This window comes from Macaca fascicularis, chromosome 15 (genome assembly GCF_037993035.2).
Source record: "Macaca fascicularis isolate 582-1 chromosome 15, T2T-MFA8v1.1".
In the NCBI taxonomy this organism is placed as follows: Eukaryota; Metazoa; Chordata; class Mammalia; order Primates; family Cercopithecidae; genus Macaca; species Macaca fascicularis.
This window is the reverse complement of record NC_088389.1, coordinates 44,104,971-44,131,700: the sequence shown is the minus strand read 5'-3', so window position 1 is coordinate 44,131,700 and position 26,730 is coordinate 44,104,971. Positions and strand designations below refer to the sequence as shown.

General features: G+C 51.2%; 1 protein-coding gene across 50 annotated transcripts in view; it reads left to right on the top strand.

Moving 5' to 3' along the window:
- ZNF618 (zinc finger protein 618) overlaps positions 1 to 26,730 on the top strand; it is a 169,782-nt gene that overhangs the window by 103,807 nt on the left and 39,245 nt on the right. For 27 of the 50 annotated variants that reach the window (XM_074016777.1, XM_074016755.1, XM_074016754.1 and 24 more), the window contains exons 3-5: positions 8,166 to 8,425; positions 21,945 to 22,022; positions 22,581 to 22,619. In XM_074016777.1, the coding sequence (XP_073872878.1) occupies positions 8,166 to 8,425; positions 21,945 to 22,022; positions 22,581 to 22,619 (377 nt within the window). Of the gene's footprint in view, positions 1 to 8,165; positions 8,426 to 18,347; positions 18,444 to 21,944; positions 22,023 to 22,580; positions 22,620 to 26,730 lie in introns of all 50 variants that reach the window. The other 23 variants (XM_074016766.1, XM_074016748.1, XM_074016746.1 and 20 more) reach the window with 1 other exon arrangement.

Below are 26,730 nucleotides of genomic sequence, written 5' to 3'. Positions count from 1 at the left end.
TCTAGAGTCTGGGCAGTAGGAGCTGGAAGGATGGAATTACTATTAGCTGAAGTGGAGATGATGGTAGTCATTTGATTGTGTTGTCTTAGATTGCAGGTTTTAGCCGGAAGAGTGCTGGGCTAGGAGGCAGAATTGTTTTCCTGTCTTGGGAGAAGAGATGGAGCAGCAGGGTTTTGGACTTGTTAAATATGAGGTGCCTATTAGGTGTCCGGATGGAGGTGTTGAGCAGCTGGAGATTTATGTAGGTCTGGAGTTCGGTGGGGGGACCAGTCCAAGCTGGAGATACAGTTTGGGATTCAACACCATATAGTTAATGTTTAAAACTCAGATTCTAGCTGTGTAGTCCCAGCTACTTGGAAGGCTGAGGTGAGAGGACCGCTTGAGCCCAGGAGTTCAAGACCAGTCTGGGCAACATAGAAAGACTCTGTCTCTCAAAAAAATTAAAATTAAAAAAAAAGATAAATAAGAAATAAAAGTACAAGTCTCCATGCGATCACTTAGGAAATTAGTGTGGGTAAAAATGCAAGAAGTTCTAGAACTGATCCTTGGGGCATATCAACGTGTAAGAGCTGGAGTGATGAAGAGGATTCGGCACAAGAGATAAGAATGTCCAGAAGGCCGGAGGTCCACCAGGGGAGCACAGAGCAAAGTGAGCAACCAGCTAGATGGAGGAGAGGGGGGCTGTGTTAGAGGCTGCTACTAGAGGCAGAGTCCGACGGGGACTGAAAAGGGATCACTGGATTGAACAGTGTGGCAGCCACTGGAGATCTTGAAAAGAGAACCTCTGGTGGAGTAGTGGAGGCAACAGCCTGTTGGACTTACCAGGTATTACCAAGGAGCCGGCCTGCCGATATCGGCAAGTAGATAAAAATCATTTGCACTCATATAGTCAGTGGGTGGGAAGTGGGTAGAGTTGGAGGACTTGGCCAGTGGGCAGAGTCCTGTCTGGATGTGCGTTAATGCATTTAACGTCCCATGCATGCGTGCATTCGTGGGGAGTGTATTTAAGCTCAGCTGGAGAGCAGTTCACCTTCATTCCTAAGGAGTGGAGTTTTATTCTAGGGGAAGTTAACCAAGTCGTTATTTACACACTGTGATTAGAGACTTTTTCCTCCACCCTTAACATTGTTAAAGGTGGGTGAGGTATGAGAGTAAATGGCACACTTTGGAGGAAGAGCAGGGGTCCTCAGGCTGAGCCTTGGGATGTAGATGTACGCCTCGCCCCCCATCTGTGTAAGGAGACACACACGCCCTGCTGGGTAAAGTTCTGGCCTGTGTAAGAGCCTTAGATGTCTCTGATCCCTGTTCACTCGTGCAGATTGGAAAACTGAGTCTCGGAGTGGGCAGCCAGCCCGGGGAATCAACAGCAGAAATAGGACTAAAGGCCAGGGTGCTGAGCACTGCTCACATCTACTGTGACTTGGTAGAACTTCTAAGCATCAGCATTATTGGCAGAATGATGTGGAAATTGTGCCCAGAAACACAGCCGCCATACTCCCAGGCACCTAGCGTCAGCGCGGACTTTCCTCCGACATGCCTGAAATGGCATCTCTTTGGGCCTCAGATCCACATTAAGTTACTTGGTTATGTTGTCTTAGGCTGCAAGCTTTAGTGGCAACAGTACCAGAACAGGAGCCAAAAAGTTTTCAGACTAAGCTCATCACTAAGAATTGTATGACCTTGGCCATGCCTTTCCTTCACCTATGTCCACTGAGTTCTTTCTGTGGGCCAGGCGTTGTGCTAGGGCTGGGGATACAGACGTGAATAAAACAGACCCAGGCCCTGTTCTGTGCCTCGGTTTCCCCATCTAGCCACGGGACTCTTGTCAATGCCAAGCGTGATGAGGTGGGCATGAGCTCCTTGAAGAACTGTCAGGTGAGACCCAGACAGAGAGAGAGACTGGTTTGTTTCTTAAACCTCCCCTGCTGGCAGAGTCTGCAGGCACATTGGCCTGGCCAGACACAGTAGCAGGATTGAATAGCAACAAAGCAGAAGAAAACCAAGGGTAGTAGAAGATAGTAATTTACAAACTTCACTGCTTTGGAGCTGTTTCTTCAAATTTCATGTTACACCATGTATTGGTTGCCTATGGCTGCTTTCGCTCCTGTTGCTTCACTGCAACAGAAGTGTATACACTCCTTGGGGTTAGAAGTCTGAAATCAAGGTGTTGGAAGAGTCAGATTCCCTCTGGAAGCCCCAGGGGAAAATCTGATCTTTGTCACTGCCTGCTTCTGGTGGCCATCAGCATTCCTTGACTTGTGGCCACATCATTCGAGTTCTGCCTCTCTGGGCACATTGTCTTCTCTCCTCTGTAACTTCTCTTATGTCTGTCTTAAATCTCCCTTTGTCTTATAAGAGCACTTAGTGCATTTAGAGACCACTCAGATAATCCAAGGATGAGCCTAATCTCAAGATCCTTCACTTAATTGCATCTGCAAAGACCCTTTTTTCAAATAAGGTCATATTCACAGACCCAGGAGATTAGGACGTGTACATATCTTTTAGGGAGCTACCCGTAACCCCACCACAGAGAGAAAGAGGCCTCAATCTGTATACATCAGGCAAAAAGCAAAGCTCTATATATTGAAGATGGGGAGTCAGAGCCTTGCTTAACACTACCCTCCCCATTCCAGCCTCATGGGTTCATCTAAGAGCCATTGCTATGGAACCCCTAGACCTTCAAGGAACATACTTTGAGAATCATTGCCTTAGAGAAAGGCCAGCACTCTTAGGGAACTTGTTGGGCAGAGATCCACTTGGTCTGGCTTCTCTCCTGGTCAGCTTGCACAATTAGTAACCAGTGACCACAGATAGCATGTACTTACTGAAAAATAGCCTTTTAATGCTTGACTTTGGATTTTATGTTGAAGTGTGACTCGGGTTAAATATAAAATTCATAGCATATCTTGAGCAACTATTTTGTAGTTATCTATATATAAATCTATTTTACAGCGACACAAATAGAATAGATTATGGAGTGTCAGCATGTAGATAGATTCCGAGTGCTTTTTCACTAATATACCTAATGATTCGTGCTGAGAATATCCAAGGGCTCCACTGTACATTTAAATGGATATAATTAAAATAATGAGCTCTATTTTAAAAAATGATATATGAAAAAAAATTTTTAAAGAAGTTAGAAGGAGCCGCGCCACTAATTCAAAGTGATGTAAGTACTTCTGTGATTCCATTGTTATTAGGACACCTAATTAAATGCAAAGCATTTGAGAAAAGCAACATTTGGGCTTGTAAATCTAAAGCCTAGAAGTCAGGGGGAAGAGAAAGAAGTTGCCCATGCCTTCATCGCAGCAAGGACTTGGGGGCGTCGCATTTAAGGGAGGGGATGGTTATATGCTATTGTGCCTGTGGGCAGTAGAGGGCGGCTCACTGGTCCCCATCTTCTGTGAACTCAGTCAGGAATCTGACTGTAGCTGTATTTGCCAGTGTGACCTCTGATTTGTTTGGGGTGGGAGGTATGGGTACGAGAACTAGGGAGAGGCTGCCTTTTCATGGGAGAAAGACATTCCCCTGTGCCCGACTCTCACCTCCAGGTGTTAGGGGCACTCCGGGTGACCTGAGACTCTGGTGGTTCAGTGTAAAGGACAAAGGATGGGGAGTCTGGAGATGCGAGTTCTAGTTTCGACTCTGTTACACGCCCCGTGCCTTTGGAGAGGGCGTTTCCTGTGATGCGTTCATGCCTGGCCCTGTTGCAAATGGGTGACCATCCATTCTGGAAACCCATCTCAAGGATATACTCTGCTGTTCCAGTGGGCCCCAGGGAGTCTTAGGAGGCATACGTCCCAGTGCCTGCTTACTAGAAGGCAAGTATCCTTTTGGTCATTCAGCAAATATTTTATTTATGGAGCACCTACTATAGGCCTGCTGGATGCTGGGAATAAGAGACACACAACACTCCCGAGGGCCCCACCTACTCTTAGGACAAGTGCAGTTTGGGGAGCCAGTGTACAAAGTATTTTCAGGAAACAGGGCTGCAAAGGAAATAAAACGAGGTGATGAACTAAAAGCTAGACTGGAATTCCGGGAAGGGGACGAGCGAGCCAAGATGAGTTCATTAGGACGCAATGGGAGGATCGCTGTCAGAGTCACCTGTGCAAGGAAGATGTAGCATTCAGAGAGGGAGTCTGACGTGCCTCAAGCAAGCCAGGAAGGCTTCCCAGAGGTGAGGATGTCATCATGAACCAATATCGTCATCATCATGGCAGCTGCCATTCATGGAAATCCACTCTGTGCCCACGCCCGCAGCTGGCAAGAGTCATGGTCTTTCTTTAACAGACAAGGAAGCAGAGGCTCAGAGAAGGGAGTCTCTTGCCCAGGGCTGCAGGGTGTCGGGGTGGGCAGATGAGAGTTCCATCCAGCCTGCCTGACTCCAACAGCTCCTCCCTTCCCCTACCAGGATACCATGATGGTGGTGAGGACTTGAGAGCAGGAAGGGACACTGAATCTTTTCAGATGGCATGGTCCGGTGCTTTCAAAGCCTCGGGCTGAGCTTCAGAACACTGGCTGTGAAAAAAGCCGGTAAGGGAGTTCTGCGCAGGGGGTCCCATCTGTTTCCTCGCCTCCCATCTCTTTGCCCAGTGAGCCTCAGGGCCCTGACCATTAGCACCCATGAAGTCTTAGCTAGGAAATGGGAATGTCAGCTGCTTTCTTTACCCCGCAGATTGAATGTGGATACACGTCGTTCACTATTAGCTTCATCAGCATGACCACCTCTGCAGCACTAGGCAAAGTCCTCACTGCCTCACCGCCGGTATCCCATTACTGAACAGTGGTAGAGCTGGCATTCAAACCCTCGGTCTGACTCCACAGCCCATGCACTAAACGCCTGTGCCACATAAACTTGCATCCTCTGCACATGCCCCTCCCCTGCCTGCCATAGAAAAGACAGTAGGTAGATAAGAGTAAAACATCTCCACTGGTAGCTATTGTTCTAGGTCCTATATAGACATTACCTTGTTTTACATCACAGCACTGTGGGGTAGGTACCGTGTTTGCCCCATTATATGGATGTGAAGACTGAGGCTTGGAGGAATCAAGTCACTTATATAGGAACCTGCAACTGGCAGTTTTGAGATTTGACCCTAGGATGATCCAACTTCCAAATCTGGTACTTGGCTCGTTTCACTCCTGCCAGGCCATCAGCCAGTCTGCTCAGTGCTTCTCATGACGGGGAGCTCACCACCTCCAGTGGGTCCCCTTTTCTTGCCAGCAGCAGGAATCACCTCTCTCTCTAAAGCCACAGCTGTCCCTTTGTGACTTGCTAGACCTGCCAGTTCTAGTTATGTCTTAGGCCTCACAGAACTTGAGACTTCTTTGCCCTGTGGTGTCCTGCAGCTAGGCGGGGCCGTGCGCCCCTCTGGGGGACCAGGGGGACGCTTGCTCATGGTATTATCTCCCACAAAGGTGGCAGCAGCCCAGAAAGCCAGGGAACCTCGTGTCCTCCTGCTCACCCACAAGCACCTTGGTTTTGGCTCTGTTCTGGATGCTGAAGGTCAAGGGTGGGTGATGTGGGGCAGCCTCGGCTGTGGGTGAGGAGGCTTCCCTCTGCGAGTTTCTCTCCCAGTCCAGGCTGCCTGCATCAGGTCCCCGTCCCACCTTGTTCCTCCCATGTGACTTTTGGTACGTTATTTTACCTCTCACTGCCACAGTTCCTAGACTGTAAAGTGGAAATACCAAGATTTCTTTCCCAGAGTCATTTCTAAGGATGAAAGGAATTAGTATGTTAGAACAGTGCTGGGCACATAGGAGGCTCTGTTTAAGTGTTTCTTAAGTAAATTAAGGAAATGAATTCTGAGGCGATTGAATCATGCAGTTTTACACTTTCTTACCGTGGAGAAGGGCAAAAGCTCAGGCGGTGTGTCTGGTGGCCCTGGTGGGACAGACGCATGAGGAGGAGGCACCACTGGATGCCAAAGAAGCTCTAACAGTGTGTCATTATTAACAATAGTCATAGTGACCATGTCTTTAGAGCAGTTCCAGGCCAGGCACTGTGCTGAGTACTTACCATGTGTTCGTTGATTAAAATCTGCATGACAACCCCATTAACTCCATTTTGCAGATGGGGAAACCAAGGCTCAGAGGTTAGGTGGCTGGCTGGAGGCCCGCAGCGAGGAAGTGGTTGGCACAATAGCCCTTGCTCCTGACTGGTTTTCCCAGCATGCCTTTGCACTCGTGTTCTGTCCATCTGAGTCCTAGCCTCCCGTATGAGTCATCTTGGGCTGCTGTTAACAGAATGCTGTGGGATGCCATGCCTAATGCCACAGGCTTAATTAAACAACAGAAATGTATTTTCTCACAGTTCTGGAGGCTGCGGGTTGTGATTAGGTTGCCACCACAGTTGGGTTCTGGTGAGGGCTGCCTCCTGGCTGCAGAGGGTCACCCTCTTACTGTGTCCTCACGTGAGGGAGAGAGCAATCTCTTTTTCTCTTCCTACAAAGCCACCAATCCCCTCATGATGGCTCCTCCCATGTGACCTCATTTAACCACACTTAATCTCCCAAAGACCTTCTCTCCAGATCCAGTCACACTGGGGGTCAGGACTTCACCATATGAATTAGGGGCACACAATTCAGTCCATAGCAGCTCCCCATGGCTTTCCTCTATCCTTTCCTTATTAGCTGGGGACTTCCCTCTCTATCTTTGCTCAGTTTCCCAACCTTTCTCCACCTTGGATGAAAGCTGAAGCTGGGAAGGATAGCAGATGTGATTAAACCCATGCTCCTGTGATAAACAGGGCTACTGAAACCCAAAGAAGAGAAAAATCTTGCCCAAGGCCACACAGCAAGCCCATCATAGACCGAGGACTGGAGCCTGGGTCCCTGAGTCCCAGCCCAGTGCCCCTGCTGTGCTGCAGTTGGAATGCTGGCATCCCCTGCCTTGAGTCTGGGCCTCGAAATTCACAGACCACACTCTCCTCTGATGCAGTGGAGAGGCTGGCATGGCCAGGGCAGTGTCTCTGGGCCTGGAACATGGCTCGATTTCCCAGTATGTGCATGCCTCAGCTTCCCCCCCAACCTCACAGACAGCAGTCATGAGGATGCTTCGCTTGTCAGAAGGATGTGGGGTCCTTAGGATGATAACATGGACAGCTGTGTTGAAAGGAGGATGCTTCAGGAGTGGATGGCAGGGACCTGGCTTCCTGCCTTGGCCTATCCCCGATTTTATGTCTGGCCTGAGCAAGTCACAGCTCTGCTTTAGTCCTTAGTGTCCCCCTCATGAAGGACGTTCAGTGACGCACGTCCTGCCCTCTTCAGAACTGACATCATTACCTTGAGGATGTTTTCCGATGTTTAAAGAGCCCCCTCCATGCCACAGTGTTGGCTCCGTGACATCTCAACCCAGTGAGTCTTTTTGCATTGGAGTTTCCCATTTGTAAAACAGGAGCAGGGAAGAGCCTGGACAAGATCCTGAGCCTTCTTGCCTAGGAACAAGCGGAATAGCACTGGATACTGCGTACATCAAAGCACTGAAACCCTTACTGCCCAAAGCATAGTTTGAGGCCCAGCAGCCCTGGCCCCAGCTGAGAGCTTGTTGGAAATGCAGAATCTCTGAGCGAGGCGTGGTGGCATGGTGCCTGGAGCCCCAAACACTCGGGAGGCTGAGATGGGAGGGTCACTTGAGCCCAGGAGTTTGTTTGTGTTCTGCAACCTAGTGAGACCCATCTCTAAAAAGGAAAAGAAATGCAGAATCTCAGGCCCTACCGCAGAACAGCTGAGCCAGAATCTGCATTTTTTTCAAGATCCCCAGCTCATCTGTATGCACACTGAAGTCTAAGAAGAACTGATTTCAACCAGGTGGAGGTGCCCTTTTAGGTCACTTGTAACTCCAGTCATGATAATTGCAAGCAAGTAAGTGAGGCAACTGGGCACATCTAGACCTCTTGAGACCTCAGCTTCCCCAGCTGTCAAATGGGTGGAATTGGAGGCTTTCTTGCTCAATGGTTTTCAAACTGTGTTCCTTGAAGCCTCAGGGTTCCCTGGAGGAGCCTCAGGGGTAGCCATGGGGGTTGTGTTGGAGGCTAAGGGGGCCGGGGACCCTAGCATTCACTATGCACACTGCCTGGCATGTTCCTGTGGTGCCATGGACTGGTGGGCTGCTGTGTCGGTCTGGAGGAAGAAGGTATTGAACGGACTTTCTTTCTTTTCCAGGGAGCGCTTGAAGCGCAGCCAGAAGAGCACCAAGGTGGAGGGCCCAGAAGCAGTGCCAGCCGAGGCCTCACTGAGTGCCGAGCAAGGAACGATGACGGAGGTGAAGGTGAAGACAGAGCTGCCCGATGACTACATCCAGGAGGTGATCTGGCAGGGCGAGGCCAAGGAGGAGAAGAAGGCAGTCGGCAAGGATGGGACCAGCGACGTGCCTGCCGAAATCTGCGTGGTGATCGGCGGCGTCCGCAACCAGCAGACCCTTGGTGAGTGTCCAGCCTCTGTGGTCAGGGTGGAGACCAGGATGGGAACGTGGAGTCAGAGTCCTGGGGAGAAGGGGCCTGGCGCCTCTGCTCCCTTCCTGGCTGAGAGAACCTTTGCTGGCTTCCCTCTGCATTCAGGGAGAGATCTCAGCTTCTTTGACTTGCCTTTGCTTGTGCGGTTTCCGGCTGGAGAGCTCTTCTTTTTCTGCTCGGCAGCAGGACCCTATCCATCCGTCAATACCCTGTTTAAGTCAAATGCCTGGAACCTTCTGGGGGTTTGTCTGTCTCTGGGCTCCCATACCCCTGGGGGGTCTCGCACAGCCCTTACTGCTCAATGTCCTAAATGCCTCTCTGTTTTTCTCCCTCCTGGAGGGAGGGAGATCCCAGTGCCGGTGCTGCTCAGAGCAGATACCCCATCAGGATTGGATCGGTGACAGATGGCGCTTCCCCTGCCTCTTCTGGCCTGGGCCGGACCCAGAGGAGCTCTGTGGAAACTCACATCTTAGCAACAATTTCTCTCCCTCCAGTCTCTAGCATGCGTCAGGGGATACCCCTCAGGGGCCCCCTGCACTGCTGCCAGGTTCACAGACTCAAATGCCCATGAGGCCCAACAAATATGTTTATTTAGCGTAACTAGAGATGAGCCAACAGGACAGGTGGTGAGGACCGTGTCCAGTCAGAGAACGCACGCCGCGTGTGTGGAGGGCGGAGGCCACTCAGCTGCTTCGCTGACGGTTGCTGGGTGGGGATACGGCTCAGCGTTGCCACATCTCTGGACAAATCACACGCCAGAAATGAACATTTTGATGGGAATTCTTTTGGCTTTAAATGTTGGCAGCCAACTGACCTTTTGAAATCTGCCAAACTAAACGTGTCTGTGGGTCAGAGTCCCTGTGGGCAGAAGTTTGCAACCCCTGGTCTGTGAAATAAAGTCCTCATTCCTGGCGTGGAGGCCTTGCCTGGTCTGGCTCCAGATTTCTGCTTCCCTCCACACCCTCTTCCACGTTTCCAAGGCTCAGTGTGTTCTTAGAAGTGCTGCTGCTGCCCTGGCCTCTGCTACTTTCCTGGTCCAGCTCCGGCTCACCTCCTACTGACTTCCAAGCACCTCCACCTTCCTGGCGCACATCCTGTATGCGGCACCACGGCCTCATTTCTGCAAGTTTAGACTCAAGTCCTGGTGCCATTTCTTCCCAACTGCTGAGAATCATCCTCAAACTCCCTTTCCCAGCTGTTCCCTGCTGGTTGTGGCCATCTCAGCCCCACCTGGGTCATGGCAGCATCCTGCTAATAGCCATGCTTTTGCAGCTTGCCTGCCCTCTGCCCTGGCTGCCAGGAGGCCTTGGTCAAAACAGAACACCGACCATGTTGCTCCCCTGCTTATAACCCTGGGATTCCTTACTGTCTCTACAGTCGAGACCAGAGCATTAAAAGCCTCCAAAACCTGAACCTTCTAGTCCCATTTCTTGCTTCTGGTCTTCCCAGACCTTTCATTCCAGTGTAGTCTGCTCTTCCTGTACTTTGTGTCTGCTGTTGCCTCTCCCAAGAATGCCTTCCCCCATTTCCGCTTGCCCAAATCCAACCTATCCTTTAAGGCCAACTCCAGTGCCACCTCCTCCCAGAAGACTTCCTTAATCTCTTCTGGTGAGAGTGGGCTGTTTCTACCCTGCTCCTTAGTTGGTGCACTTTCTACTTTCTTTTTAGATTAGAGAGGCCCTGTCTGTGCCTGTCTCTTCCATGAAAGTGGAAACCCTTAGAGATTGGGGCTCCAGGACCTGCCTGATTTATGTCTCCATGTTCCCTGCTTCCACTCCACAATACCAAAGTATTGGTTTCTGGGAGTGGTGACGTTGACACTGGTGCCGCAACTGTCACGGTGGGGCCAGGTTATGCTGCAGTAACAAAAGATCCTGAAAGGTACAAGATATCTTAGTAGCTCAAAACCACAGCAGTTTATTTCCTGTTCACACTACATGTCCACTGTGGATCCAGAGGGAGCTCTGCTCCCCTCTGGTCCCAGACTAAAAGCCGTCATGTAGAATGCTGCCAGCCAAGTGACAGAGGGAAAGCACGCTGTGGAGGGACTTACGCTGGCAATTAACTGCTGCAGCCAGAGAGAGACGCGTTAATTCCGCTCACAGTCATTGGCCAGAACTAGTCACACGGCCCCACCCAACCTCAAAGAAAGAGGCTGGGAAATGCCGTCCTCCCATGTGACGGAATAGGGGTGAACCAGGAATGTTTGGGGAGGAGCAGGAGTGACTTAGGCCAGTATTGAATGAGAGAGAGTCTTTTCAAGGGCCTGCACTGACGTTCCTCCATCAGTATTCACTCCCTGAGGCCAGGGACTGTGTTAATCACTGGTGGATTTGTTAGTTAATGGAGAAGACCTGCCCTTGCTCTCTTTGGTGTGTGTGTGTGTTAAGACTCATTAGACCCAGTAGCTGTTTCTGCCCTTCACCAGGAGATGCCCAGTGAAGGGTGGCTGAATCTGAATCCTGGGATAGAGCCAGCATTCTGGATTCAGTGGGGAAAGCCTTGGGCAGCTAGGCCAGGGAAATGCTGGGAATCTTCCTTAGGCCAGCTGCCTGCACAGTGAGAGCCCCAGGGCCCGTGAGCCTCATGCCAGCCACCAACGCTGATTTCCAGCTCAGCTGCTGCTCAGCAGCAGGGTCCTTGGCCTTGCTGTGCCTTAGGGTCCTCCTGTGTTAAATGAGGCATGGTCCCTGTCCCAGCCACCTCATGGGAGTGGCCATCCAAGGTGGCAGTGGAAGGAAACAATGTTGCCTGAGGAGAATGAGCTGGGATCCTTGGACTGAGAGTGAATCCAGGCTCCATGACTTAATAGGTGTGCTACCTCAGGCACACTTAATAGGTGTGCTACCTGTCTGACTCAGTTCTTACAATTACGAAATCATCAGGCTATCTGAATATTCAATGAGGTCATGTATGTCAAGTACTCAACACTGTGCTTAGTAAACAATTAGGTAGTATTCTCAGTAGTACTAATATTAATAGTATAAAATGCCTCTTCAAGAGGAAGGAATAGTCGCTGTTTCTGCTTTTTCCCATCTAAGTAAGCCAGTGTGATATATTGAAACGATGGGATAGGAAAGAAAGTCGGCACAGGATAAAGTGTTAAAAGACACAGGTTCCAAGTGGGCTTCAGTTTTCTCCCCTAAGAAATGGACTGGGAAACCTGTCTGGACCTTGGTGTTCCTTCTAGTACTGCTTCCCTCCGATTCAGGGACTTTGAGGATCTTGTGAACTTTTGAGTAATCTGCTTTGGGCAGACCCTTGTGAAAAAGGTTTAGAAGCCCCAGTGACAGGTGACGTGTGGAGCTGCCATGGTGGAGCCCTACAGAAGCAGGGCCAGAGTGCTCCCTGCTGTCATGGCAGCTCATCTTGCATGCTGGAAGGCAGGCTCTCCTGCCTAGGAATGGGGGTTTTCTTCCAAGGGTCAGGCTTAGAGGAAGCTGGCTTGGCCTCATCACCAGGAAAGAAAGGCATTTAAAAACAAAATCAGTGTTAGAGTTGAACCTTTTGAACTCCTCTCATCTCAAGATGGCAAGTAGATTTTAAGTTGTGGGTTAATCCCAAGCAGTTGCTACTGGCTGTAACGAGTTCTCTGTTGAGGATTCTAAAGGGTGGCATGATTGATTGTTGATGTCTGCCCTGGATGTAGAGGTGGGCAGTGAAGCTATGCATGCTGTCAATTTGGTACCCCTGACCTCTTTATTTTATAGAGGGGCAGACAAGGCCTGAGGGAAGGATGGGAGTTGCCCAGGATCACCCAGCAAGTTGGTGACATTTTCTTTCAGGTCATGAAGGGCCCACTCCACCTCACAACACCTGCCTCCCACCTGCTTCTGAAAGTATATCAAGTAGGGAAAGCTCTCCCAGGGACCTGGCTGGGGTGGGATGCTGGTTAGAGCTGTATCTTTAAGTGAAACTCCTGCTGCAGTGTGCATTCGTTGTCCTGGTCGCCGGGCATGGGGGAGTTAACGTGTTCCTGGGGCACTTGGCAGGGGACTGCTGGGTGCTGTGGTGCCGAGGGCCTCCTGAGTACTTCACTCACCCAGCCCCGCTCTGGGCTCAGAGACGGGCTCTGTGGCTGAGTAGAATAGTGTTCCTGTTCAATCACCCAGTGCTGCCCTATGAGGGAGCCTCCGCGAGTCCACACTGGCCCTTTAATAGCCATCAGACAAACAATGTTCCCAGTGACACAAACATTATCCAAGGCACTTCCTGTGGAGGAGCCTGGGTCATGGACACGCAGATGGCATTTGGCAGCTTCTCCTGCTGGCGTCAGGAGGGGCATCAGTGCCCAGGAGGATGACTGCCAAGTTCGCAGTGGTTGCTGCTGCTTCCCTGCTGCCCAGAGAATTCCCTGTGCTGAGAAGGGCGTCTCTCACTCGGAGAAAGTAAGTCACCGCCGTTGGAGCTGGTGCAGGATTTGGGGGCAAGACCAGGAGCTTCCTTTTATAGCAAGAACAGCAGAGATGATAGATACTAAACTTCATAACTTTGTTGGATAAAAGCAGAAATGAAAGAAAGGAAGTTGACAGACACCTGCACCCACCTGACAGGCTGTATGAACAGCTCTGTACGGCAGCCCTAAGAAGGAAGGGCGGACCACACTTGAGATTTTAGGGGCTCCTCTAGGAGAAGTAGTAAACACAAGGCACTGCCATTGCTCCTGTGGGGCCAAGGGCCTCCTGGTTACTTCGCTCACCCAGCCTCGGTCCAGGTTCATGGCAATCCCATGTTCATGGCAGACACTACGAATTGATTACTGTGCATTGTCCAATGATGCACCTCAGAATCCTTCTCAACACAGTACACCAAAAGGTCTCTGCCAGTCAGCTAGAATTGAAAAATTAGAAGTGGAAACCTACTTGCCGTTCTTCTTGATGAATCAGGGCATCCAGCCCGTAGACTGTTTCCTGGCTCTGAGAGAGAAGGGTGCCCGCATCCCATGATGGTGGTCCAGCTGTGCTGTCCAGCTGTGGGTACTCTTTCCCGTGCTGTGAAACCACTGGTCCTTAATCCGGGGGTGGTTACTAATAATCCGGGGGTGGTTACTAACGAGGGAGTTCAGGGAGAGCAGTAGGGGTCCGGAGACCCGAGACTTAATGAGCTTCCTCAGTAGCAGTGCAGGAGACCGTGGAGGGCACGAGTGGCTTGGACTTGACTCCTCTTCAGATGAGGGACAGGGACCAACTGTGTTATTCCCCCAGAGAGTTAGCTCAGTGCAGAGAGAAGGCCCGTGGAGAAGCTAAGGGCTGTTTGTCGTGGGTTGGGAGGAGACTGGGGATAGTGGAGGCATGAAGCGGAGGGTGATGGAATCTAAATATTCACAGCTTACAGCATTTTGCAAGGAGCACATGGAGCAGACACATTCCAGGGTGTCCCAGCCAATACGGAGAAGTCTCCAGGAGGGGATTTCAACTCGGTAAAAGGAAGGACTTCGTGTGATCATGGGAACTGTTTGGTAACTGGACATAAGCCTGTGAGGGAGTGAGTTCCCCGTCCTGACGTAGGGGATCAGGGAGGGTCACTGGACAGAGTGCAGGATGGGGAGTCAAGGATGAGATAGATGGGAAACTGGATTCTGCAAGGATGTTTCTAGTCAGCAAGCTTTCAGGACCAAGGTACAGAGGTGTTCTCACACTCATAGGGCAGCCAGGGGAGCCAGGGAAAGAGGAGGAAGGAGCTCCAGCCAGGAGGCAGCAACCAGGCTATGGCGCGGGAAGGAGCAGCAGAAGAGCTTGACAGTCATTCAGACACAGCCACGTGGATTTCAGCCTGTGACAGACCCAGGCAGCGTAGGTGCCAGGTCTTGCTTCATCGTGCCAGCTGATAGTCAGTTTCCTGTTTCAATAGGTTGTTGGCAGGACCTCACCCAAGAGCCTGCCAGAACCAACACTCAGCTCTTTGCTGCAGCCACTCCGAAAGGAGGAGTTCTGGCCACCCTCCCAGGCATGTCCTGTCTCTGCTACTGACGCTTCCTCTTGTGGTCTGAAGGGTTGGAGGGTCCCTGTTAGAAAGGGCCCCTGGGCGATAAGTCAAGAGCCCAGGGTTTACCCTACTGTGGGGCCCTGGATAAGCTCCTTAACGTCTCTAAGCCACCGTGTCTTGAATGGTCAGTAGGTAGAATAAAGTCTGCCCCTCTTTCCAGTAGAATTGTTGGGAGCAGAGTGAAATAATAGGTATGCAAGTGTTTTTAACAGGGGACAAAAAACGTAAAACCAGTACCACTACTATTAGCTGAAACCCCAGGACATTGATACCTCTGGGGTTACCTCTAGAGTGATAAGAACCTAAAAGGCCAAGGTTTTCAAACATTTGTTTTTGCTCAATACCTCCTAAAAGAATTTTGAACACTGTATATTCTTTTTCACAAGTTTGAGTTGACATCTAACATTTTTATTCAAAGTTTAAATCATTGCAAAGGATATAATTTCCAGGATATTGTGTAAAAAAAAAAAAAGGTGGCATTTTGGAAACAAAACTGTGAACCAATTTTCAAAATGTATCCAAGGGAATCCAAACACTACCGCTATTTGATATCCGCCATCATCACTTCAAAAACATATGAACAAGCCTATCTTTAAGAGTCAGAAATTTTACATCTTTCCTTTTTCTCCATGAGCTCATGTTTCCAGTCCACTGCCCCCACAGGGTTTTATCCTAATGTAAAATATATTTTTTATGCTTGAAAGTCTTTTATTGATTACTGTTTCACACTCATATGCCATAGCAAGATGTACATAAATTGAAATTGAAATTTCTGGAAAAAAAAAAATTCCTGGGATCATAAAGCTGTACATTCTCCAACATTTTTTTCCAGATTGAGTTGTTATTAGCATACAATTCATCAAAAACAAATTTAGGTAAATAGTAAATGTGAAAGTAAAAAATTATTGAAAACACATCTCTTAATGAAATGGATAGGGCTTCATTTCTCTCTCAATTGGCTCATGTATCTGTGAATTAATATTTCTTATTGCTAGAAGGAGACAAGATTCGGCATTAATTTAATTCCTATCTTTTGGTTTTTGTAGGTCTAAGTGCTTAGAAAGCTCAGTCACATAAATAAGTAGCTGGCAGGGGATAGAGTTTTGTTTTAGCAGTGTCACTCAATTCTTTGAATTCCTTCCAAGTTGTATGCCAGAAATCATACGGGGGTCTATCATCAGACAATTTTTTTAATGGTCTCTTCGCTGACAACTCCATTAGATCCTCCTTTAATTTTGTTGAGAGGAGAGAATTGGAAATTACCCAATTTGAAAAAGGAGTTGTTCCTGGTCGTTAGATCCACTCACTTTCTGAGCCCACCCCCGGTATTGTAGGGTCACCTCTTTGCTTGGAGCCCCAAGGTTCTAACCTTTGGGGGCAGCCACCACAGTAGGATTAGGGGTGGGTAAAAAGATCATCTTTTGTTTGTAACATGGCACAAGGGTGAAGGTGAGAGTAGGAAGAACTGGCAAGTGGAGCCTCCCACCTGCCAGGTTCTCTGGCACATTGATGTTAGGAAAGAACACATTTAGAAGCTGATGGTTCTCTTAAGGCTGCGTGGACCTACTTACCCCTTGGGCAGCTGCCACACACCCCCGGGAGATTTGTGCTTCACTCGGAAGACCCTACTCCAGAGGACATTTCGTTTGAGGCCAAGCCCCAGAGCCTCAGGAAACCCACTTGTCCATGCCTTCCCTGTTCGGATCCCCTGTCCTTCGGCAAGCCCTGGACCCAGCTCCTGTTGCATGTTTGAACAGAGAGGGCTAAACACACTCCTGAGCATTTGTTCTCTGAATAGCGGCTCCAGAGATGCTCCAAGTTAAATATGGGACTGTCCATTGTAAGGAACCAGGCTTCTGTCCCTACCCTTGTGTTTTTCTTCTCTCATTCACTGGCTTTGGATTTCTGTCTTGTCACATTTTGTGTATCCTGAAGGTGTCTGAGCTTCTCTAGACCTGGCTGGGTGCAAAGGGTTGCTACCCTACGTTCTTTCTCAGAAGCCTGCATCCTCTCTTAGGCATCTTCCCAGAGTCTCCCTCTGTGACCTCAGGAACTAGACCCCCTGGCCTCACCTGGTCTGTCTGATGCTCTGGGAGGGAGCTAAGCCAGGTGTTTAGGGAAAGTGCTCAGTGGGAGCTGTGAACTCGGATTTGTTGGGATGGCAACTGTTGCATCACTTGTGATAGCAGGAATGGGGAGAGGAAAAGTCCGCTCCTGCCTCCTGTGTGCTGGCAAGCCCTGCCAGCCATCCCTGGCAGCAGTCCCAGGGCTCTCAACAGGGGACTCTTGGGAGTCCTATGGCAGCACCAGACATAGGGGGGGACTCTGCTCCCCTGTAGCATTTAAGGAAAGTGCCATGACTGAAAGGAACACACAGCCCACTTGGCATCCAGCAGGTGACCTGGGGTAGTGGCAGTAGCATGGCTCTGGATCCCCAAGGCCTATTTTGAACTCAGTTCCTTGCCAGCCACTAGCCGAGCTGCTAGGACCTTATGCTCATTCTTGCAATGGATGTTGAGTTGCCAGCCTCATGAGGACTTCTGGGAAGATGGTGGACGGAAATGAGACCTAGTAAAGGTTCGTTCTGTCTCTCTCTTCTTCTTTCTTCTTCCTTCTTCCTTCTTCTTTCTTCTTCTTTCTTCTTCTTCCCTTTTTTCTTCTTCCCCTTCTTCCTCTTCCCTTTCTTCCTCTTCCCTTTCTTCCTCTTCCCCTTCTCCTTCTTCCTCTTCCTCTTCTTTCTTCTTCTTCTTTTTTCTTCCTTCTTTTTTTGAGATAGAGTCTTACTCTGTTGCCCAGGCTGGAGTGCGGTGGCATGATCACAGCTCACTGCAGCCTTGACCTCCAGGGCTCAACTATTCCTCTCACCTCAACCTCCCAAGTAGCTGGGACTACAGGTGCACTCCACCATGCCCAGCTAATTTTTGTATTTTCTGTAGAGATGGGGGTCTTGCTATGTTGCCCAGGCTGGTCTTGAACTCATGAACTCAAGTGATCTGCCTGCCTTGGCCTCCCAAAATGCTGGGATGCACTGCGCACAGCCCACAAGCACCATTTCTTCATGGTGCTTTCCAAGAGGCTAGTTGTGTGGCTTGGGAGCAAATCAGATCTGACCGACCTCTGGTGCTATGCGTTGCCCCTCTGGTCCTCACTTTCCTCACCTGAAAAATGGGGATAATAGTCACCTTTACCTGCTGTAATTGTGAGGATGAACTGAGCTGGTGTGAGAAGCCTCTGAGCCAGGACCCCGAGCCCACTAGCTGGCTGCGTCAATTGGGTGAGATGCTGCACACAGCTGCCCTAGCCTCTGCTTCCTTACCCATGCAGTGGGGCAGAGGTCAGTCTGCATGGAAAGATTGCAGATGAAGTGAACGCAGACAGGCGGTGATGGTGACAGCCATGGTTCATAGAGGAAAAAAGTGGCTGGGATGAACAGAAGAGGGAGCGTGCTGGGCAGGGAGTCAGGCATCGGGGCTGGGGACTGTCTGAGCTGAGTCCCCAAGAAGGCCTTCCTTGCCCCACTGCATCAGTCTGGGTCTGTGGTGGCCACAGGCCATGGGGATGCATGGGCACTGCACCCGTGGGGCACATCTCCTTGGAGGGTCATTTTGCTGGAGGGTTTTTGGGTAGAAATTGTGTGTTCTAATCATATGATGAATCAGAATACAGAGAAAACACAAAACTGAATTCAGGGAGCTGTTGACCCATGGCTGCTATATTCTGCCGTGCCGTGCGCCAGCCTCCCTGGGGAACACGTGGATGCCCCTTGGCCAGCGCAAGGTTTTTAATGAAGAGGGAGGCAGTGTGATCTTGTCCACACTTCTCAAAGTGCAGCCAACTTCGCCCCTTCCCTAACCTTCCAGGCATTCTCCAACTTTAAGGGCTCTTTCTGATTTCTTACGTAATTCAGATGGAAAAGCGCCCGAAGGCAGCCCCCACGGTGGATCTGTGCGAAGCCGGTATTCAGGGACCTGGATTTTTGACCAAGCATTGAGATATGCATCTGGTACGTGATGGCCAAGGGGTAGTGCCTGATCCGGGGCCAGTATGGGTTGGGGACACAGCTGGACACAGCCATCAGCTACAGACTGAGTAAGCAGGCCCTGCTAGCATCTCAGGGTCAAGAGAGGCCACCTTCTTCATCCCCTGTCCTGAGCAAATCGGAGCCTGCCCTGAGACCCTGGACTCCAGTACTGGACTACTGGAGGGACGATAGAGCACGTGGAAATCTGGACGCCTAGAATGTCCAGAGCATTTTGGCAGCAGAAGTGCTGCCATAGGAAGTAAGGGCCACAACTCTGAAACAGGCCAAGGGGACAAAAGGGTTCCAAGCCAAATGTGTTTGGGAGACTCTGGGTTAAACAGTAGTTGACCTCTGTCCCTGCAGGACTTCGCAGGGCCTGCGGCTGCTCCTGTACACCGGCCTCCCCAGGACGGGCCACGCCATGAGGTCTCCCTCGTGCGCACTTGGCCATGGTCCTCTTTTTCCTGGGGTGCATTCAGGAAGTTGGGTTCCAAAGAATAAACTTTGGAAAATGCTGCTAGTAATAGCAGCTGACCTGTATCATGTGCCTGCTGTGGACCGCGCCCTGTGCTAAGGAGCCACCATGTTGTCCCTCACAACCCGTCCCCCCAAGGGGTGAACAGTGTTACAGAGAGGAAACCTGAGGTGTGGGTCGTTCCATGACTTGTCCAGGGCTCCCTCTGCTGGGATGTGGTGAGCCAGGGTTTGCACCCAGGTTTGCTGGCATTGCTGCACTGAGGGCTGCCACTCTGGTGAACTCTCCCCATGCCCCACCTCTCACCTTTCTGGCCCCATCACATAGGGGAACCTGAAGCCCAGAGTCAGGCTGAGCAAGGCGCAGGTGGGGTCCTGGGCTTTAGGCTGAGCGAGGGGCAGGCGGGGCCCTGGGTTTTAGGCTGAGCGAGGGGCAGGCTCAGGGTTCCTCCTGCCAGCACACAGTGCTCAGTCCAGAGACTCCTTATTCCAGACAGTCTGTCTCACTCTGCATTGGGGGTCAGGAGCCAGCTGAGGAGAAGCTGAGGAGCCATCATGCCCCCGTTGATTCCCTCTGTGGGGTGACACCTACAGTCAAGGCTGTATGTGCCCTCAGCTCTCCCACAGCTTGGGGTAAACTCCATACTGCCTGCCAGTCAGGACTTGGCTTGGCTGTAAACAGTATCCACTCCACTGACTTGGGCCCCCCACTGCAGTTGGGCCAGGGTCCTGCCTCTGTTCCCCTGGGCCCTGCACTTGCTGCCCTAACGCCATCATCCTGCATTGTCCCCGTGCCAGCTGGCCTGTCTGCTTCCTATTAGACAGAGGACAGGGAGCGCACCTTGCTCATTGCTGGGGCCTCAGTGCCCGGCACGTTGCAGGCACTCGTAAATTCTTCACTGGTTGAAGGGGAATTGGCAGAAACTGCTGAAGAGTGGGTGGAGGCAGCAGGAAGAGAGTTGGAGGCATTATTACTCAGTGACAGATGAGTACAACAGCAAGACACCATGGATTTATGGAGCCCTCGCTGTGTGCCAATCACAGGGCTAAATACAAAGAAGTATGCAATCTGATCTTTGCCCTCCACGTGATTGTATTTTTCCCTGCGTGACAAGGGTAATACACATACAAACCACTAAATAACAGACTACTAAATCCCACGCTGGCATTGGGATGACAGCGGCCCCTGGAGTGACCCACAGTAGTACCGGTGACACCGGCTCCCGTACCTCAGTACCTGTGGTGTGCCAGCCGATTCACACGATGAACCTCGTTGATACGGACCTCAGTCATGAATTGTAGGAATTGGAGTCCGGTGTTGCAGGTGGGGAAACAGAGGCTCGGACAGGTAAAAGGATGTGTCCGAGATCGAACAGACAAGGCAAACTTGTACAACCCACGGCCCATGACCACATGTGGCCCAGGATGGCTTTGAATGCGGCCCAACACAAAGTTGTAAATTTTCTTAGAACTTTATGAGTTTTTTTTGTGATTCGTGTTTCTTTTTTTTTTTTTTTTTGCTCATCAGCCATCGTTTGTGTTAGTGTATTTTATGTGTGGCCCAAGACAATTCTTCCGGTGTGACCCAGGGAAACCAAAAGGTTGGACCCCCCCGAGCTAAGGGATAGCAGAGCTGAACTAGGCTTCAGACTCCACATCCAGTGCTCTTCTGCCTTCACCTTATGCCTCGGGTACACACCCAGGAAATGGGCCTCTGCTTCCAGGCAAGACTAACGGAGTAGGAGTTTATGATCTTCACCTTCATGTTGGGTCTGGTCTTGTGCTGGGAACACTGTTCATGCAGACTCAGTCTTCACACCAACACGCTTGAATCATCCACATTTTTCCCAGGAGGAAATTGAGGCCCAGCCAGTAAATGGCAGAGTTAAGACTCTTATCCCAGGTCTGCCTCTCCCATCCCCAGATGCTGGGTACCAGAATTTCCTGGGGACCTTGGAATAGGCAAATCCCCACCCCAGCCACTCTAGATTGCTAAGCCTGGAGTGGACCGGGGCCTCTGCATTTGTCCACGCTCCCTGGCTGTTCTGTTAGGAAGAGCAAGGCCTGGGCCCAGGTGGCATCAGGCCTTCATGAGGGCTGATTTAGGTAGGGGAGCAGGCAGGGTCTCTGCCCCTGAGGTCCCTGCCAGGCTGGATCTGAGGGGCTCTTCTTGGCTTCCTGCCATGGGCTTTTGCTCTGGCCTTTACATGGCAGGCTCGTCTTTTAACCTCTCTGCAGTGCCCACTAGGAACTCAGCCAATTCAGTCTCCCTGCTCTTGGGAGAAGGGCCTGGCAAGGGGCTGTGGGGGTTAGAGGCAGGCATTTACACCATGTCGGTCTCTGTGTGTCTGAGGGAACAAGGCAACTCCTCAGCAGATGTTGGGGGGTCCTCTCCTTGCTGAGCATGTCTATGGTAGGGCTGGGCACTTCCTACAGGGAGTATAGGGCCACCCTACGAGGTAGGTACATGTGGTCCCATTCTGTAGATCAGCAGACCGAGGCTTCATGCACCTAAGGAAATTACAAAGGTCATGCTGCTGGTAAGTGACAAAACAGGGACAGGGACCCAGGTGTGTCTGATTCAGTCTGTCTTAATCTCTGTCCCATTTTGGCAAGGAAAAGGGGTCGCTGGAAATTATTGTAATGCACTGAAGTGATGATTTCCTTATGTGGATGCAATTTATTCCTTTCAGAGCACTTTTACGTTCATCTCCTTTTTCCCCTCAAGGTGTAGGGCTGAGAATTAGCTGAAGAAGTTACCTTCTCCATCTTACAGATTTGGAAACTGAGGCCCAGAGATGGGGGCGGTGCCTTTCCCAAGGGAGTGGGAGGCAAACCTGGATCTAGACCCAGGCCTCCTGACTCCTAGCTCAGTGCTGCCTCCTTGCCAGGGACCATCTCTGCCCCTGGGACAGAGAGTTAGCCACACTTGTAGGCATCGCCTGTGGGTCCTGGGACCTTGTGGTCACAGAGGTTGGGTGACCAGTCCTTTCCTCTTCTGTTTTCCAGGGTCTTATGAATGTGGAATCTGTGGCAAGAAGTACAAGTATTACAACTGCTTCCAGACCCACGTGCGGGCACACCGAGGTGAGAGGAGTATCCCTGGGGCAGAGCCCAGGGGCCGCCCCTCCCACTATCTGTCTGTTTCCCACTTGGGTCCCTTGTGGGTGACCCCAGAGGCCCTGACAGCTACAGCCTTTCCCATTCTCCTCCCACTTTCATCAGTAGGATAGGGCGCCAGGCAGAAGAAGGGAGGCCTCCTGATGTGGGACAGCGTGGGCATGGGAGGGAGAGTCCGCAGGATACACCAGGCCTGTGCCCCAGGGCTCCCCCTGCTCCCCACGGGCGTCACACCTCCCAGGACATCTCATCACTGCTCGGTGTCAGTGGCCCCCACAGGGCACGTGCTGGGGTCAGTGCGTGTGTTCCTCATGACAAGCTTGGGAGTTGGAGACAGGAGGGATGGCATCTGTTTCCCCCGGAGCCTGGCAGACAGGGAGGAGAGGCTGACATCAGGGGCCCAGGGCGGGACCGTGAGCTCGTCCCCTGTGGCTTCCATGTTCTCTCTTGTGTTTGGCACTGGCCCTATCATTGGCCCGGTAGCTTCACACCCCTCCCTCTCTCTCTCTCTCTCTCTCTTTGCAGACACTGAAGCCACCTCAGGGGAGGGAGCCTCCCAAAGCAGTGAGTACTTTTTCCTCCATGGGCTGCTGAGGGGCGAGGGCTTGGGGTGGTACAAAGAGGAGCTGCTCATTCCCTCCCACAGAACTGCTCCAGGTGGCCTCTGAGAGACACAGTGCTGGGGTCCAAGCTTTGGGGCCAGCCCATCCTTACAAAACCACAACACGGTGCCTCAGAGCAGCCCTTCCCAAAGCGTGCTCCGTGGCAAGCTCATTCTGGGAAGGTTAGTGGTGTTTTGTCCGTGACAATTTCTCCGGCCAAGTAACTTTGGGAGACCTTGAGTTTCACTAAGGGGAGCAGGTTTCTTTCTTGTGGACATTTCCAGCTCTTCATTGACAGACACAGCCGTGCATCTCCCATGGGTGCCCAGGATATGCAGTTTCTTGTGTTCTTATGACTCTCACCCATGACTCTGGGGCTCTGTAGCTGACCTTTGGGAAACACTGCTTTGGAGAGTTTTCTCCTGAGCCCCCACAGCCAGGGGCACTAATTGCTTATTGGTGATCTGCCCTGGGGTGCCATATCCCAGCACCTGGGGTGGCACAGGGCTTTGCCATCTGCAACAGCACTGCTGCTCACAGGCCCTGCTTGCCGTTCCTCCAGTTCTAGACCCCAAGCGCCTGGTAAGCGAGCAGCCGGGCTGGTGTAGACTAGGATGGAGTCTCCCCACCCAATAATACGAAGCTTCAGAAGTCACAGTTCCACCTGTAGGTATGTTGCCAACAGAAATGTGTGCATATCTGCTGAAAGATGCTAACTAGAATGTTCTTAGTACACGATTCCTAACGAACTAGAAACCCCCAAATGCCTAGTGCTCATTGAATGGATAAGTCTAGTGACACAGAAGACTACGGTAGTGAGAATGAACAATTTATAGCTATACACAGCAACATGGATGACGCACACACAATGGTGAGCAAAAGAGGCCAGGCATACACAGGGTTCATCCTCTAAGATTGTGCATAGAGAAAGGGCAAAAGCAGCTAAAACTGACTATTGCTGGTAGAAGTCAGAAGAGCGGCTCCCCTGGGGAAGGGGCTTCTGGGCTCTGTTTCTTGAGCTGGGTGTCGGTTACATGGGTGGTTTCGGTTTGTGGAAATTGAACAAGCTGTATACTTAGCGTTTGTACACTTTTCTACACCCGGGGTTAGCAACATTTTTCTGTAGAGGACCAGATGGTAAGTATTTTAGACTTCATAGGCCAGACGTCTCCGTCACAAGTGTTCAGCCCTGCCCTTGTAGTGGGAACGTGCCAGGAACAGAGATAATATGTAAATGAATTCCTTACCAAAACAGATGGTGGGCAGGATTTGGCCCACAGACTGTTGCGTGCCAATCCCCGTTCTATGGGTTTGTTACACCACACCATCATAAAAAAAGATTTTTAACATAATAAATAAACATTACCACCCCCTGCCCAACAAACCCCCAAACCAGAGCAGTTTGAAGAGGTGCCGATGACTGAAAAAGGATTTTAACTGGCCTGGGTCCCAACAGCATTTCTTCTAAGACATGTTCCCATCCACTCCATTTGGATTCTTGTGCCAAAGGAGAAGCCGGCATGTTCCAGAGAGGAATCTGCGGTCCAGGTTGGCTAGACACCTGCCACAGGACCCCAGCTGGGAGGAGGTGGGAGCTGGGCCCTCCTCCTTCAGCCCCGCCTATCCTGCCCCAGCCCCAGCCCCAGCCTGGCCCTTGGCTCCCGTCTCCCTCAATAGCTCCATTCTTTTCCGGCTCCCATGGACTGACTGCGGTCAGCCACACATTTAAAGAACTTCCCTATTTATCTTTCCTTCCTCAGCTATTCTGGGCCCCTGGCTTCTCCAGCAGCCCCTCAATGATCTGTTGTGTTCCGTCTGGCTTCCGTTGTCCGCAGGCTTGCTGGCTGCTGAGGGTTCTATAGCAGGGGTATTTTTAGTCCTTCCATCACTTTTCCCTTCCTCCCTGTGGAGTTTCCTCCCCGCGGCCATTGCGCACTGTTTTATTCTCAGTCCCGCAGCCCTGCCCTGACCCAGACTGGCAGCGCCTGCTTAGAATGCCTGGCCTCTGCTTTGCCGGAGCCTGGTCGTGGAGTCATGAAGCCAAAAGGGCCCAAATGAGAATATTGAGTCCAGCCCACCCATTCTGCAGATGAGGACACTAAGTCCCAGAGAGGGGGAGTCATGCAGCTTGTGAGTAGTGGAGGCAGGCCTAGAAATGAGGTCTCACACATTTTCTTAACAGTTCTAGGACTTTTCACTTATTTATTAGGAAAATAGTACAGTCATACATAGAAGCATAAAGACATATTCACTCACCCATCTGTCCACTAAGGAATAAAAGATTAGCCCCTCATGCTACTGTCACATTGATATTTGTGACAGTATTAGGTCACATTTGGCAAGCATCAGATCCTGTATTTGGGTTCTGGGGGACAGGAGAGGGACCAGGAGAGAGCTCCCCGAGCCCAGTACTGATTTGCGGCTTATTCAGACAGAGAAGGGCCACATGCCCTGACTCAGCCTTAGCTTGGAGTTAGTGAATATTTGAATCCTAGCTCTCGCTCCCCCATCCACCACCCCCACTGGGCAGCCTTGAGCATACCACTAAGCCTCCCTGTGCCTGGGGAGGTGGGATTGATAGGCCCTCCCTACATCAGCCCAAGGAACACACACGTGAGGTCCGTGCCAGTGCAAACATTAGAGTGTGCCATTGTGGAGGGGGTCATGTCCTATGTCCAGCTTCAGATGTTAGGTAGACCCGGGGGATCATCCAAACTCTGACCCCATGTTAGTTATCTATTGCTGTGTAACAGATGTCCTTAAAACTTGATGACTGGAAACAATAAGCTTTGATTATCCCTCAGTTTCTAGGGTCAAGAATTTGGATATGGCTTTGCTGGGTCCTCTGGCGCTGGGTCTTTTCCTGGCTGCAGGCAAGGACTTGGCCAGGGCTGTGGTCCCATCTCAAGGCTTGACTGGAGAAAGAGCTGCTTTTAAACTCACTCGCGTGGTTGTTAGCAGGTTAACAACCCTACTAGGGTCGGTCCTTCCCAAGCCCTTAGACTGAGGGCCTCACTGGCTGTTCACCAGAGGCTGCTGTCAGCTCCTGGTCACCTGGGTCTCTCGTGGGATCTCTCTCATGCTGCCCACCATCTGCTGCCACCTGTCTACTTGCTTGTCTCTACCCAGCCTCCCTGGCTAGCTGGCCCTGACCCCTCACTTCATCCTCTCCTGGCAGCTCACAACCCAGAGGCCAGCAGGTGTGAGCCAGAGAGAGAAGGTATGCTTGAAACAGAAGTCTCCGTCTTTTGTAAGCTACCCTCAGAAGTGATATGCAGTCACTTTCACTGCATTCTGTTCATTAGAAGTCAGTTACCAGGTCTAGCCCAGACTCACAGGGAAGAGGTGATGTAGGGCATGAGCATCAAGAGGCAAGGAGCCCTGGGCGCTATCCCCAAGGCTGCTTATCACAGGCCCTCCCGGCTGTGCCCTTGGGGCATGTCCCTTCTGATCCTCAGTTTCCTGGTGTGTAAAATGAGAGACTGCTTCCTCCCTCTGCGGCAAGAACGGAGGAGATGGAGGGGAAGAGCCTGGCCTGCTGCCCTGGTTGCTGTAGCACCTGGGCATGGGCGCTGCAGTGATTGTTATTCTCACAGAGCTTCTGCAAAGGGTGTGCCAGACCATTTGGGAACCAGGCCGCAAGGAACTCAGCTCACCTAGGGCAGGTTTGGGGGTTGGTTTTGGAGTCACTTCTGGGCTCCCAGTCACCTTGTGTGGTCTGGATCTCCACAGACGACCCCTGACACCCCAGCCTACATCCTGTGGACCCAGGAGGCAATACAAGGCTGGCTTGGGGTGGAGGGTGGGGCCAGCGCTGAGGCAGGAGCTTCACCCTCCTGCATATCGGAGAGGAGAAGCTGGGTGTTCCAGAGGGTAGGCGGTGCCATGCCCTTCCGTGGTCTAGAAGACTTGGGCAGTGCCAAGGTACAGACTGGCTCAGGAACTGATTCTCCATGGGGTCATTCAGTTGGGGCCAGACTGGGCTAGTTTCGTCTTTGGTTTCTGAGATGATCTGGCCAGAAAAACCCCACCCCACATGACTGAAGCCCTGGTAACCAACCAGGTGTGTGTTT